Source organism: Drosophila hydei, unplaced genomic scaffold (assembly GCF_003285905.1).
Source record: "Drosophila hydei strain 15085-1641.00,03,60 unplaced genomic scaffold, DhydRS2 tig00000383-arrow-arrow-pilon, whole genome shotgun sequence".
NCBI classification, from domain to species: domain Eukaryota; kingdom Metazoa; phylum Arthropoda; class Insecta; order Diptera; family Drosophilidae; genus Drosophila; species Drosophila hydei.
The window spans coordinates 499,555-514,082 of NW_022045721.1; the positions used below are offsets into that span (position 1 = coordinate 499,555).

Sequence of the window (14,528 nt, forward strand, 5' to 3'; positions counted from 1 at the left end):
TTTAACGGTGATTGTTTTTGATTAATGATACTTATATATAGAGCTACTACGATTGATAAAAAAGTATGTTTTATAGGATAGGCACTTTCTCCTTTTAATATTTCTTTACTACTTGTATATCTCGACATAGAAAAAATTTGTCAACGACATGAATTAAGTTTAAGCTTCTTCTTATATATATTACCATGAACATGAAATGAATCAACTTCGGACGATATAAAATGCACTTTTAATATTTATCTGAATAGTTTTATAGCGAAATCCTTAAGTGCTAGCTCAAGTATCTGTCTATGGGTAACCAAAAACCATCTTTCTCCAAAGCTACAAAATATTCTACAATTGTGCTGAGGATGATGTAGATGCTCAAAAACTTTCGTGCCTTTCTCACAATACGTATATCGTACCATCTATAAACAATATAAAAGTTAGTAATAAGCACAAAACACTTCGAGTTAAGAAATATACCTTGTTATTGTATTATGTTATTATTAACAAGCTATATCTAATCTAAGCCGATGTTAATCTGAAATAATGATTACATAACTGGTGTATTGTTCTAATGACAGTTGTTTGTAGTGTAACTGCAATAATTATAGTGTGATGGCGGTTAAGAGTATTTAAGCAATTAATCTCTCTTGTCAACGGGATATTTGAATATCGAACTGAAACTAACTAAATAGCTCCTATGTCGGTCATTCCTCTACTTGTTTTCAACGGTTCGTATCGCTCAGAAACGAGAGTACGTTATACATTCCGATTAAATAAGAACATTCTTGACTAATTTCAGTCGAAGTTTAGCATTGCAAGATAACACTCGTGTGTTACCCATAATCCATCAAAAAGCCAATTTCAAGAGTGAGCCAAAAACAAAGAATATTTCAATAATGTTGCGATCCAGTAGCAAAGAGAAAGAACCGTTACGCATAACAATTGGCACTCCGAATCAGCAAAAGAGATTGCCCTTCAACCGCGTACGAACGACCAAGTACACCTGGTTAACCTTTATTCCCTTGAACTTTTACGAACAGTTCCGACGCGCCGTCTACTTTTACTTTCTGCTAATTACTATTATATCATTCTTCGTTAGTATGTCAGATAATCATGACTGATATAACTAATATACATAACTTCAATTCTAATGTAGATGATACTATATCTCCACTAACATCGCTGCTACCGCTGTTGTTCGTTATGATAGTGACCGCACTGAAGGAAGGTATCGAGGATTATTGGCGGTCACAAAATGATAAGATTGTTAATACAGCCAAAGGTTCGAATATTTCTTAAGCAACTTCTAGATAAGACTTATACTATATGTTGGTGGCTATATACTATATGTTAGCCATGTCCGTCTGTTTTTTGGTCTGACCGTCAACTACAAAAACTTAAAATTTCGCTGTTTAAATATATATTTTTGAATTTTAATGGCCGTGCAAAAATATCTATTTTTATCGATAACTCATTCCATTTTCTTCTCAGCGATCTTTTGAGTTTAATTCGAAATCATAACGTTTACATATATATTGGCGGAAAACACACACATTTTGAATAATTTTGATTTTGTTTTTGATTTTGGATACCAGATACCCGACTTAAAAAACATATTCAAATTTCAAGTAGGGATTTCGGCTTTGTCATAGTTAAGCTCTGAAATATTCCCTAAATTAGAATTGTACTGATTGACTGCTCGTAAAGCATGTGTGTGCTTGTATATGTATGTATATGTACATATGTACACATATGTAGAAGCTTCCGGGTATCTCAGAGTCAAACTCTTCTGACTAGAGCACTTTAACTTTGTTTTTCCATGCTACAGTAGCCGTTATACGCAATGGAAAGGAACAGTGTATAGATTCGGAATACGTTGTACCAGGCGATCTTGTGGTAGTGACTAGTACGACTTATGTTCCATGCGATCTGGTATTGCTTCACTCGTCTTCAGCAGAGAACATGTGCTTTGTCAACACGGCGAACTTGGATGGCGAAACGAATCTGAAGCCGATCTTTGCTCCAACTAACTACACTTACAATGTGAACGACGATGTTAAGCACTTAGGTTGTATCGTCTGTGAGCCCTCAACGCCAGATCTCTACAAGTTCAATGGACGCATAGAAGCGAATGCAGATGGTGAAGATAAGCCAGAATCTATACCATTAACAATCGAAAATATCCTATTGCGTGGTGTACGCATTCGTGGGCCAGAGCGTGTTGTCGGCTGTGCCATTTACACAGGAATGCTCACAAAACTTCAATTGAACAGCCGCTATACTGGCAACAAATCAGCGTCCAGTGAGCTCTACATCAACAAATTCATTATAGCTCTGATTGTAGGAATGGTAGTTGTTGTCTTTATACTCTACCTTTTCGAACGGTAAGCGTATATACAATTTATTGAAAACTTACTCGCTCAGATAGAGTAGGTTCTTCTTGTAAAGTGTCAATGATATATGATCAATGGTCAATGGCATATCAATTTTGACTGTTTGACTAATAGTACTCAGCGCATTTTTAAGAAACTGGTTATTCTTCTAACAGTAACCCTTTTGTTAAAAAAAATTCACTAGGGACAACTAAGACTTTACAATACATATAATTTTTTATACCCTGAGCCCATTCAAAATAAGCAGTCCTTCCCTCAGTCAATAATACCATGATTCGATTAATCAGCTTGTTTCATATTGTCAATTATATACTGAAGCAATTCAAGAGCAGAATTTTTGTGTAAGCATCGATAGTATATGTATATTTATTTTTAGGCAAAAATCAGCCGAAGTTTATCCAACTCTATACTATTTGGGACCCCCTATTAACTATAATGCGATCTGGCAAATCTTTGAAGATTTTCTGTCATTTCTGATTTTATTCAACTATATGGTGCCGATTTCAATGTATATGAATATCGAATTATATCGAGTTTTTGGCGCTCTATTTATGAGATCCGATTTGAATTTATACGATGAGGAGACCAATCAACCGTGTGGAGTGAATGCATCCAATTTGAATGAAGATCTGGGTCAGATAAACATATTATTTTCAGATAAAACTGGAACTCTCACCAAAAATCAAATGTTGTTTCTCAAGTGCTACGTAAATGGACATAACTACCTTCTACAAAACAACCAACTATATTGCCCCAATACAGACGAGAGCTACGAACTTTGCGCAACAGATGTAAGTAACACTGAGTCCTAAACTTATTATCAGTGTTAATCGAATCTGTTAATCCTCAGACCAATGTGAATAACTTTTTTGAGGCGTTGGCCCTGTGTCATACAGTGGAAGTTATAACTAGCTCTGATGATAACTCAACCGAAACTCCATCGAATCAAGAGAGCCTGATAACTTCAGACATTATTGACAGATATCAAGCATCTAGTCCAGATGAAAAGGCCATACTTGAGGGATGCGCTAAATTGGGATTGATTTTCCAGGGTACCAACTGCAACTCTATGTATCTCACCCGAATATTCGGCGGTCGAAATTATGGCGTCGCACACTACGAACGCCTTCATGTGCTCGAGTTTAGCTCGGAGAGGAAACGCATGAGCATTATTGTTCGGGATGAGATGGGTATTATCTGGCTATATAGTAAAGGCGCTGAAGCTGCCATACTGCCACGCTGCAAGCCAACATTTTCCACTGCCCTAACGGATGCCCAAATAGTGGACTATGCCAAGGAGGGTCTTAGGACCCTAGCCGTTGCCAAACGACGCCTAACTGAAGAGGAATATGCCAGATTCGTTACATCATGTAAAGATATCAACATTCAAATCACAGATCGAAATAAACTTCTTGCAGCATGTTACGAGACAATCGAAGTGGGTAAGTGTTAAAATATATGTTTCGAATTACATATATAAAACTACCGACATCGGAAATTAGCATTTGTATTATTTTGTACTTCAGATTACGATCTGCTTGGCGCTACAGCATTGGAGGATGCACTTCAGGACGATGTTGACAAAACATTAATTTCCCTGCAAGAAGCAGGCCTGAAGATTTGGGTCCTTACGGGGGATAAAGTGGAAACAGCATTCTCCATTGGCATGGCCTGTAAACATATACCGCAAATAGCCAATGTGCACTTCCTTATCAACATAACCGAGCGTGAAGAGCTGCAAAACCGTTTGAATCAGATCGAACTTGACATTGCATCGCTTATATCGAAACCCACGTGTCTGGTCATTGATGGTATAACGGTATCTGTACTATTGCTGAAGCTGCCGGAACAATTCGCTGATGTGGCACTCAAATGCAAGGCCGTGCTATGCTGTCGTCTGAGTCCCCTACAGAAGAGCGAAATAGTTTTGCTTATAAAGAAGTCGGGCAAGCATATTACAGCAGCCGTTGGCGATGGGGCCAATGATGTGTCCATGATCCAAGAAGCCCACATTGGCATTGGCATATCCGGTGTAGAGGGCAAACAGGCAGCCCGTAGTGCTGATTATGCCATTGCCAAGTTCTTTATGCTGCAGCGTCTGCTGCTAGTGCATGGTCATTACAACAATGAACGATTGGCGTTTATGGTGCTTTTCTACTGCTATAAGAATATAATTATCACTGGTTGCATGGCACTTTTTCAAGTATACGACTTGTATTCGGCGACGTCTGTCTATAACGAACTGTTCTTATGGCTATTTGATATTATTTACATATCCTTCAGCTTTACATATTTGGCCATTTCCGACAAGCATTACAGTGAGAGCACATTGCTAAGGTGAGTTAAATGCGATAATACCTAATATATGGAATTTCATAATTATATTTGGATATCAGATTCCCGACTTTGTACAAAGGAATTGCCCACAACAAGCTGGCCTCATGGAAAGCATTTGTAATATGGATTCTAAATGGTGTCTTTCAAACTCTCACTATTTTCTTCTTTGCCTATGCTGTTTTATATGACTGTAATGTCGTCTTTAAACAGGGACAAACTGCAGATTTTTCAACTTTTGGAACTATGCTTATAATGGTACTCGTGATTGTTGGTAATTTGAAGGTATTGCTAGTTTCACACTACATGAGTTACCTTAACTTTGCGTTTATTATTGCATCGATTTTTGCATTTATATTAAGCACTTACCTTTACAATTTGGATAGTAGCAGTACCTTATACCATGTGTACAATATGTTTTTGACTTCGCCTTCCATGTGGCTATATATTATTATTTGTACAGTGGCATGCTTGTTGCCTGACTTTGTAATGAGAGCTATTAACGACATGTTCTTAGATCGCTCCAAGTCAAAATAGATTAGTAATTTTTAAATCGTGGTTTCCCAAGACGTCTACATGCTATTTGCAACGTTTTTATATAATACCGTACAATAAAAAGTATTATTAGTCAAATTGGATTGTATTTAATTTCATATTTAAATTGAAGCGGAAAAAGAATATCGATATGTCGGGGCAATTATTTGATAAAATCGTATCAGCACTGCATAGCGTTTGAATAAGTACAGCTGTGCAGTAAAATTAAACACACGATTGCCGTGTGTTGGCAAAGCGTCAGGGCTGCAAATATATTAGTATTTTGTATCGGCAATGTACCTGAAAAATTTATTTACTTTTTATTATTATTAAAGTATAATTATTATGTCATTATTACAATTTTTTTGCTCTGTTTGTTAGCGAACCAAAGAACCTTAAGTACTAACTTTAAAAACGATTGCCTAGAAATATATCGAATGGTTATTCATCGGTATCGGTATTAACAATGCATCGATTTATTTTGTACATGTATCAGGGAAATAAAAAATAATAATAATATAGCTAAAAAATTAAAAATTAGATAAATTGTGTATAGATTAGCAATGGAAGTCGAATACGATGATTCCGGCTGGCAAGGCCGCACAAAACAACAGTCAGGTGCCGAGGTAAACAATTTTGACGTTTATGTCTACACCATACCAAAGCAATCCAATCAAAACAACATACTTGTTTGCTTTTACACACTTGTTTCTAAATCAAGGAGCTGCACGAAGACAATCCGCAGAAAACAATACAAGAATGTCTCGAAAAATTTCTAACGCCCGACTACATAATGGAACCAGGAATTTTCACACAGCTCAAACGCTACTTCCAATCCGGCGGCTCCCCAGAGGAAGTGATATCGATGTTATCTGAAAACTACAAAGCGGTAGCGCAAATGGCAAATCTACTGGCCGAGTGGCTGATTTTAGCAGGTGTTAAAGTTACTGAAGTCCAGGCAATGGTAGAAAACCATTTAAAGGAGATGATTCTAAAATCCTTTGATCCAAAAAAAGCAGACACCATATTTACTGAGGAGGGCGAGACGCCGGACTGGCTTACAGAAATGATTGATCATTATACGTGGCGATCACTAATATATCGTCTCGCTGAAGAATATCCAGACTGCTTGATGCTTAACTTCACTATAAAACTGATATCAGATGCTGGGTTCCAAAGTGAAATCACATCAATCTCAACAGCCGCCCAGCAAATTGAAGTGTTTTCTCGCGTTCTCAAAACTTCGATTGTTAAATTTCTAAATAATCCCGACGATGTGCATGGCGCCATTCAAGAGTGTGCACGCATGGTCTGCCACGGCCAGCACACGTATGTTTATTCGCAGGTGTTGATTCAAGTGCTTAGTCAGGAGCAGAAGGGTGGCTTCAATATGAAACGCTTGTCCCAGGAAATCATCAAATACGCATTACAGAAGTATACATAAGTATATATTGAATCTAATGCATGTCACTTTTGTAACTTATTTTTTTTCATATATTTTTAGCAACCAGAACGTAACACCCATTACAATGGCACTGAATGGATCGGCGGTATATCCGCAGGCGTGTCAGGCTCTTACCTCAATGTTAACCCGAAATACGTTGAATCCGGCGGATATTACCGTGCTATTTCGTAATTATTCGGGCTCAGATCCACCGCCAATAGATCTGATACGGAATCCGCAGTTTTTGGAACTATTAGTCGATGCGCTCTTCCGTTCTGGTGTCAAAATTAATCCGGAACACAAGCCCAAATATATTTTCTTGTTGGCATATGCCTCTTCCGTTATTGACCAGCCAGCGAAGAAGAGACCCATGACCGAAAGAACTTTAAACAAAGACGAACTGAAGAGCACGATTCAAGCAATAGAAAAGGCACACGCTATATGCAATGTAGACCAAGGGTCCACTGAACTCATTGCGGAGTTACAGACGCTTTACAATTGCATCAAGTAGGGATTTTACTCTTGACTATAGAAGCATAAATTAATATGTATATATTTACTATTCTTTCCTTCTTTTCCTGTGTATATAGGTATCCAGTTGTTGGTGTCGGTGTAATCCGATGGATAGAAAATGTTGTAATGGAACCATCATATTTTAAACTATCTACAGATAGCTGCCCCACACATTTGGCAGTGCTGGATGAGGTTGCTGGAGTCCATCCAACATTGCAGCAGCAAATTCTTTTTCTACTTATCCGTTTATTCGAGTCCAAGCAGGATGAATTGGAGATACTTGTGCAACTTGAAATGAAGAAAATGATATTGGACCGAATGGTTAATTTGTTGACACGCGGTTGTGTTGTACCTGTGCTACGATACATCAAGCAATGTTGTGCAATCGAAGACACAGACATTTCGTTAATTCGATATTTCGTTACCGAAGTTTTAGAAACCATAACGCATCCCTACTCGGCCGAGTTTGTGCAGCTCTTCCTGCCAATGGTTGAGAACGAGGAGATTACGGGTACAATGCGCGGCGAGGGCGACAACGATCCCGTTTCGGAATTTATTGGTGAGTCATTTCAAAAACTGTATTTTCGTGTATATATTTTAGTCTGTATTATCTTCTCTTTTTCAGTGCACTGTAAGGCGCATTTTATAACTGTATAGCCGACAATTAATTAGCAATTTAAGTAAAAAATTTTTTTAGCTTTTAAGTCAATATTCATGTATATGTATATCAGTAAAGTCCAGTTTTCAACTTTCCTATTTTTATTATACGGATTTTTTATTTTGACACGGTCTTTTTCACTTTCTATCTCTCTCTCTCTCTCTCTCTCTCTCTGCCTCACTCGGATCGATAAAAAGTAAAATCAACAATACAAAAATAAGTCACATAGATTTATTGCAACCAATGATCATTAGTAACTGATACAAAATACGTTTAATCGTATGAATACGCGTTTACATATAATTATATACTAAATAGTCCGATTGTGGATGTACATATATATATCAGTGATGAACTCTTTTAAAAGTATGTCCAGCTTGAATATATATACAGACAAGCAAATGTAATATTTCACAAAATATATATGTATGTGCATCTAAATGATTGGCCAAAAAAACTATTAATAATGTTTGGTTTATGACTTAGACACTTTTATAATGTACTTCTGAGTAATGCAGTCCAAATTTCATTAAACTGCAGACATAAAACGTAAAATAAATTAATCGTCGTACTATGTTGAATTTTTCAGTCATCATTAAAACAAAACACGACAAAAATATTAAATGAACCTTAAGTTCACACAGTTAAATGTTCCTACATATTTTACAAATTAAAACAAAGATAGAAAAAAGTTAAATATGTTAAAATCAGAGTCAGGCATAAGCAGACACACCCATTTGCTGGTTATGACTGAATTTGATTTTGATCATCGAATCTTGTACAATTAGTAGACTTATGGGACAATTACGTAAATAAAAGTTCGTTCGATATCAATTGAGTTGAAGCTTTGGTTGGCAGCTTATGCAAATTTTGAGCTAACTTTTAAATGATTTAATTGCTTTTCTTAACGTCTTTACTATCGCCATCCTTGGCTTGGCCACGTCCCAAAATCTTGGCCAAACTATCCCATATGCCACCAAAGAAGATTGCACAACACAGATTCTCCAGTGGTAGGAACGGATCGTGTATGCCCAGCAAGATAGAAGAAAGCTTAAAGTACACCAGAAAGATGACAATGCCAAAGTAGACTAAGGCATGTGGCGCTGAGATCCAATCGGTCTTTTTATCAAGCACAAATATGATAGAGGCCAGCAAAGACGCTTTCGTATAGCTGAAAACAAAAAGACAAACAATTAGTTTATACAAAAAATTAAGATTGATTCGTTTACAAGGATGGCTGCATGAATTCCATTGCTGTCGGTGTCCATGCACCTCTTATAAGCCGCTCGATTAGCTTTGTGAAGCCAGCGCCATTGCCCTTCAGAGTGCCAATTATGATCATGATTATCCAGGCATTTGGATACAGTTTGGCCGCATGTCCCACTCCGTCGTAAACTTTCTTTGCGCGATATATTTCCTTCATGGCACTGGCCACAATTTTCACAGGCAAGAATTTGGCTACTTTGTATCCAATATCAAATGGTGTATAAAATACTATATACCTGCGATAATTAGATATATATATATATATATATATATATATGTATGTATATATGTATGTACATATGTGATTGCATAGTTAACTAACCACACAGATGTGCCCACAAGGAGCTGTCCGGTGTTCTTCAATGGTGCCAATATAGGCTCCCCAAGCAATCCATTGGCCACCATGCCGCCCGCGAATATTACCAGCATTGTGGACAGCCAACATGCTAGCGGGTGCTTCCGGGAAAATGCCTGAGCATTGGCGCCCAAATCCTCGCGCACGGCCAGCGCGGCAAGTAAACTGTGCGCGATATCAAAGAACGGAAACATTTTTAGCTTGATGACCTGATTGGCCACATCCAAAAACGCTTCCGGGTCCATGATCACAGCTGATCTTGTATCCTGCCTTCACGGATAATATTCCCTATGTGGCAGAAAAATATATCATGAAAAATATCATCATTTGTTGAGCTTTTCGAAAGGTAAAAAACTACCGGATTACCGCACAAAAAGAAACAAGACAGAAAATTCTATAAAATGTTTGGTGCGTTTTTAAAATTAATAGTTTTTTATTTAATGTTTTTATTTACAACTGGTATTTTTGTTATTTAATTTTTATGTTTATATAAAAGTTATATAATCATAGGCAAATTCGAGCGACAATTTGCACTTTGCAATTAGAACGAAGACATTTTTAATTCTGTATGAAATATTTTGTGGCATACGAAAAATGCCTATGTAAAGATATATGATGATGTACATATATTATCTAAATATATGTATGTATATCTGAAGGTATGTACGTAAATATATATAGACCGATATCGAATGCGTTTGCTCTGATTTCTTACACTTTCTATTGTAAATTCAAATTAAAGCTCTTTGAACCCGCACTCACGCCGCGATGCTGAGAGATGTAGAAGTTGTCGAATTGTATGTTAATGTCGAAAAACATAAAAACAAATTCTAAGTCTAAATAAAAATGTCGCTGCTATGCCAGAGCTCCAAAAATAAATTTCGCCGAGTAAACGGCGAGGGCTGAAAGAGGCGTGCACCGGGTCCCCGTGCGAGTCCGTCCGTTTGACAGTCTAGTCGTTCGCCAGCTCATGCGTTTTTACGTATCTCTTGTGAGTGGGTGTATGTGTGTACATGTACACATCGTTCACTGGCGTTGACTGTTTTCGAACGAAAGTTAGGAGATGTATGTGTATGTGGGCATTCATGTATGGTTGTGAAATAAATGAATACAAGCAAAATATGTTACGTTTTACTCCCCACACGCGTTTCCGGTCGCAGCTCCTTAAGGAATCTGGTATACATAACCTCTTAATCAAAACTGGCTAGCAATATGCGCACTATTTATTTAAATTATTTATATATAATTATGTAGTTAAATATGTATGTATGTGATCCACATACAATTAAAAGAATATTCAAAATAATTCTATAAATTACCTACGTCTACACGCGAACAACGGATTGCTCAGTGCAGCACGAACACGGGGAGACTGGGCTCGAAGCTGGCCCGTATATTACATGCTCATGTTGATTCGATAATTCGACGTCGCTCTTGGGAATACGTTATATATTTAGAATCTGTGAGTTCTTCAGAGAAACAAACGAACTATTTATATTCATGTATGTGTAAATAGCTGATTAGAAAGCTAATAAAATTGTGTCATAATTCGAAGTTTACTCTACAACTCCTAATTATTGCGTTTGCGTATGTATGTAAGACAAATTGCATTTGCCAATATATATTTCATATCATTTTTATATATGTTTTTATTTACTGTGGCAAGTTCTTATTTAGAAATGGAATGCTCCTGTCCGATCTATACTAAATATTTGTTTAAATTATTTTGCAGTTAGTCGGTCACATTGTTTCTTGGATATCTCTTGTGCTTATCATGAACCGACTAGAAAGAAACAAGTTAAATTTTCTTCAAACTATCGATAGGTGCGAGAAGCTGGTATAATCGGTACTTCGATGACTCGATTATCAAAATTTTTAATGTTGACATCACTAACTTACTGTATTTTTTTGTGTTTTTACAAATTCTAATTAAAACTTCCAATACTTCAGCGAACTCATATTAAATAAATCCGTCCAAACAAGATAGTATATCGGCATAATTTGTAAACAAATCCACATACGTTTCATACATACAGCTTATAGAAACAATATATTTATATATATATATATATATATATATATATATATATATATATATATATATATATATTTATTTATTTATTTTCTTTATATATATATATATATATATATATATATATATATATATATGCAGACATACACATTTATTGTTTGTACAAAAAGTGGTGCAGATTATTATATTGCCATTAACGATAATATAAGGGTCTCACAACAATAAGGTAAGTGTCATTTACAGTTTATTTTACAACGCTGCTCATATTTACAAAAGAAAATCAAAAGCAAGCTTTTGACTCGTCGTAATGTTTATTTGTACAAAACCAACATGTATATATATTTACATACACACATGTGGATATTTGTATCACATCCATTGACTTACACACTCGCATAGGCACGCATGCACACATACGCACTTATTGTGGATCTTGGCTTATTTGGTGAAACTGATTTGCAAATTTAAGGTCGCAGCAGTTGGGGCGTATTAACAAGGGAATTTAGGTGAAGGATAACGTAATGTAAGATGGCTTAATCAGAGATAACCCTAGGCAATTAAGATATTGCCATTTATGCTTGCAAATGTGTACATCATTAACGCTATCTTCTGTTTGTTAATAACTAAACATCAGCAGTGACACGCATGCATATACTTACAAACATATTGATATATGTGTATGTGTTTGTTTTGTCATATACACTATCAGTACGTTCAACAATAGTATAGAAAGCTGTAAGTTATCATAAGAGCTTAGTAAGGGTGAATTGTAACAATTGTTTGGATCGATGGGCATATAAATTCCCCAAATGGAAAAAGCATCTAGGGGTACCTCTGGATATTTGTGAATGAACACGAATGCATGTGTATGTTCGTCTGTGCTTGTTTGTATGTAATATTTGAAATGGGGCGTTGATTTTCAGATGGCTTCCAATTCATCTAAGAAAAGCAAATCGTCTGGTTTACGCATATTGTGGATACCAGGACGAAAAAGCCATCCGAAAGGTCGATTGAGTTCTACAAACAAACACATCTCGTATTCGCCCACCCAAAAGAAAAACGAGGTGTGGAGCTTGGGCGGCAGCAAGGCCCAAACTGAACTAATTGACTTGTGAGTATATAAACCACCCCACCGCTTCCTACGTTCTACTTTAAGTCAAAAGATTAGCTAGTCCACAACATTATATGGCACATACTCTCACAATTATATATGTATTCAGCTAATATATATAATATCAGCAACGAAGCCATATTTCAATGTTTTAACAAGCGTATATTTTATTTTTTTTACTGTGTGAAGGATCTATATATCCTAAATTTTGTAAATTATATTATATGTTAAGATGTTAATATAAATTTAATATATTTGTAACGTTTATCATTATCACATTCCTTTAGGCCCTCTCCAGAAATCAACGGTCCTTCGACATCATCATCATTGGCTCTGCTGGGCGCCATGTCTTCGACGCTTGTGAAGAGTGTAAAAAGCGATTCACTGAATCGCAATTATATAACGAACCCAGACGACGCAATAGCAGTATCAGAATGCGCCACATTGCCAACAACTCCAGTCGCGGCAATAACACCAAATTTAAATAGTCCACTATCGGAGCTGGCTCCGTTGACACCCTCAACCACAGCAATGGCTTCCCCAATTGTTGTAACAACAGTTGAAATTCTTGATTTAGTAAGTAGTGATTGTGGTTATATATATATATACATATATATATATATATGTATGTACTAGAGTTTAATTTGTATTTTATCTACAATAGCATATTTTAAATCCCGATGATTTGCCTAAGGTGCCATCGCTCGGCGAAACTAATTTATCAGCATCGGCCGTCATACTAAATAGTTCAGCCGGGACGACAGCATCAATAACAACGAATTCATCTCCTTTAGCCAATCGAAAAGCTCACAACCAGATAGCTGTCAATAACAGTTCACCTCACAAAAGCACACACAGAAACCATAACAATAATCAGGTTAACTTGAATCATTTTAATTACGATGTGACCAAACGTAAACATAATCATTCCTATTGTTTCTTTAAGCAGGATGATATAAATTCGATTGAAAGTATTTCAAGTTTTAATAGAACTCAGATATCTACAAATTTTGAATGGATTGATGAAATGGTGCACCAGCGCAACTGCTCCGAGCTGATGCACAAAAACAAACGTAAAAAATCGAAAAAGGTCATTGCTAGCCAGGAAATGGATCAATTGGATGGACCTAAAGTTACGGAGAAACATGATGCAAAATTAATGGCACCTTACGATGACAATGATGAAAAGGTGGTTAAATGTCTTTATTATTCCCTCATGTGCTGCGACTGTACAATATCATAGATGTAGATTTAGAAATAAAACAAACGGTGCATATGCACGTACATATGCGAATGTATGTAGCTTAAGAATGTAAGCATTTACAAAATTGCTCAAATATTTTTATATGTATGTATGAACAAACTTGTACATTCTTTTCCGGATCAGAGGATTATATGCTTAGTAGTTTGTACATACGCACAAATCGCCAGTGCAAAATAACCGTGATCAAGTATTCCATTTAATAATAATAATATTCAAAATTTAATATATCGAATTTATGCAAACGCACAAATTTTTGTCAAATCTCAAAAATCGAGAAACTAGCGAAATCAAATTGTTAATTTACATTTAGCACTTCCTCCACAAACGCACACACTCGAGATATGTATTATATCAATATTTGATACTTTTATACATACATGTATATTTGCCTGTAAATAAAGTGAACGCATTTTTCTACTGATGCTTTTTCAATATTTCTTCAAAATATTACTGAATGTCATAAAGACTTATCGCTTATTCACATTTGCTATCATATCATACATGCATATATCTTACTCTACCTAAACACATATGTATATGTACATGCATATACCCATAAACGAAGTTCCTTTGAAAACGACTCCTGTTGCATACGATAAGTACAAACTAAAAATAAATATATGAAGAAAAAACACA

General features: G+C 36.1%; 4 protein-coding genes across 12 annotated transcripts; 3 read left to right on the forward strand and 1 right to left on the reverse strand.

Moving 5' to 3' along the window:
- Positions 1 to 608: 608 nt before the first annotated feature.
- LOC111594054 (probable phospholipid-transporting ATPase IF) lies at positions 609 to 5,280 on the forward strand. The gene is made up of 8 exons (XM_023307172.2): positions 609 to 716; positions 788 to 1,086; positions 1,145 to 1,270; positions 1,817 to 2,372; positions 2,758 to 3,172; positions 3,232 to 3,823; positions 3,908 to 4,718; positions 4,778 to 5,280. Exons 2-8 carry the CDS (start codon positions 885 to 887, stop codon positions 5,250 to 5,252), a joined length of 3,177 nt encoding a protein of 1,058 aa, XP_023162940.2. The 5' UTR covers positions 609 to 716; positions 788 to 884; the 3' UTR covers positions 5,253 to 5,280.
- A 430-nt stretch (positions 5,281 to 5,710) lies between these two features.
- LOC111594072 (negative elongation factor D) lies at positions 5,711 to 7,946 on the forward strand. The gene is made up of 5 exons (XM_023307211.1): positions 5,711 to 5,875; positions 5,971 to 6,683; positions 6,754 to 7,200; positions 7,284 to 7,765; positions 7,832 to 7,946. The coding sequence occupies exons 1-5, from the start codon at positions 5,813 to 5,815 to the stop codon at positions 7,861 to 7,863; spliced, it is 1,737 nt and encodes a 578-aa protein (XP_023162979.1). The 5' UTR covers positions 5,711 to 5,812; the 3' UTR covers positions 7,864 to 7,946.
- A 481-nt stretch (positions 7,947 to 8,427) lies between these two features.
- Positions 8,428 to 10,924, reverse strand: LOC111594069 (trimeric intracellular cation channel type 1B.1). Of its 4 annotated transcripts, none has more exons than XM_023307203.1 (4): positions 10,809 to 10,924; positions 9,453 to 9,773; positions 9,094 to 9,366; positions 8,428 to 9,035 (listed from the first exon to the last, which is right to left on the reverse strand). In XM_023307203.1, exons 2-4 carry the CDS (start codon positions 9,728 to 9,730, stop codon positions 8,756 to 8,758), a joined length of 831 nt encoding a protein of 276 aa, XP_023162971.1. In that variant the 5' UTR covers positions 9,731 to 9,773; positions 10,809 to 10,924; the 3' UTR covers positions 8,428 to 8,755. The 4 variants fall into 4 exon arrangements, with proteins under 4 accessions (XP_023162971.1, XP_023162970.1, XP_023162973.1 ...); XM_023307202.1 differs by having other exon boundaries at positions 10,805 to 10,893; XM_023307205.1 differs by lacking the exon at positions 10,809 to 10,924 and adding an exon at positions 10,248 to 10,327.
- Positions 10,925 to 11,391: 467 nt separating this feature from the next.
- On the forward strand, positions 11,392 to 14,309 carry LOC111594063. 6 transcript variants are annotated; one of them, XM_023307192.1, is made up of 6 exons: positions 11,392 to 11,488; positions 11,659 to 11,743; positions 12,441 to 12,628; positions 12,916 to 13,204; positions 13,293 to 13,505; positions 13,575 to 14,309. In XM_023307192.1, the coding sequence occupies exons 3-6, from the start codon at positions 12,441 to 12,443 to the stop codon at positions 13,869 to 13,871; spliced, it is 987 nt and encodes a 328-aa protein (XP_023162960.1). In that variant the 5' UTR covers positions 11,392 to 11,488; positions 11,659 to 11,743; the 3' UTR covers positions 13,872 to 14,309. The 6 variants fall into 6 exon arrangements, with proteins under 6 accessions (XP_023162960.1, XP_023162962.1, XP_023162961.1 ...); XM_023307193.1 differs by having other exon boundaries at positions 11,401 to 11,488; positions 11,688 to 11,743; XM_023307194.1 differs by lacking the exon at positions 12,441 to 12,628 and having other exon boundaries at positions 11,394 to 11,488.
- The last annotated feature ends 219 nt before the right edge of the window (positions 14,310 to 14,528 follow it).

What these genes read in the sequence shown, in the direction of transcription:
- LOC111594072 (XM_023307211.1), top strand. Translation starts at nt 5,813, where the DNA reads ATGGAAGTCGAATACGATGATTCCGGCTGGCAAGGCCGCACAAAACAA. An exon ending in ATCAAATACGCATTACAGAA is followed by an intron (nt 6,684 to 6,753) that starts GTATACATAAGT and finishes ATATATTTTTAG; the next exon opens with CAACCAGAACGTAACACCCA. An exon ending in ACGCTTTACAATTGCATCAA is followed by an intron (nt 7,201 to 7,283) that starts GTAGGGATTTTA and finishes CTGTGTATATAG; the next exon opens with GTATCCAGTTGTTGGTGTCG.
- LOC111594063 (XM_023307190.1), top strand. An exon ending in CAAACTGAACTAATTGACTT is followed by an intron (nt 12,629 to 12,915) that starts GTGAGTATATAA and finishes ACATTCCTTTAG; the next exon opens with GCCCTCTCCAGAAATCAACG. An exon ending in GAAACCATAACAATAATCAG is followed by an intron (nt 13,506 to 13,574) that starts GTTAACTTGAAT and finishes TGTTTCTTTAAG; the next exon opens with CAGGATGATATAAATTCGAT.
- LOC111594069 (XM_023307203.1), bottom strand. Translation starts at nt 9,730, where the DNA reads ATGGACCCGGAAGCGTTTTTGGATGTGGCCAATCAGGTCATCAAGCTA. An exon ending in CTTGTGGGCACATCTGTGTG is followed by an intron (nt 9,367 to 9,452) that starts GTTAGTTAACTA and finishes TAATTATCGCAG; the next exon opens with GTATATAGTATTTTATACAC. An exon ending in GAATTCATGCAGCCATCCTT is followed by an intron (nt 9,036 to 9,093) that starts GTAAACGAATCA and finishes TTTTGTTTTCAG; the next exon opens with CTATACGAAAGCGTCTTTGC.
- LOC111594054 (XM_023307172.2), top strand. Translation starts at nt 885, where the DNA reads ATGTTGCGATCCAGTAGCAAAGAGAAAGAACCGTTACGCATAACAATT. An exon ending in TATTATATCATTCTTCGTTA is followed by an intron (nt 1,087 to 1,144) that starts GTATGTCAGATA and finishes ATTCTAATGTAG; the next exon opens with ATGATACTATATCTCCACTA. An exon ending in ATACTCTACCTTTTCGAACG is followed by an intron (nt 2,373 to 2,757) that starts GTAAGCGTATAT and finishes ATTTATTTTTAG; the next exon opens with GCAAAAATCAGCCGAAGTTT.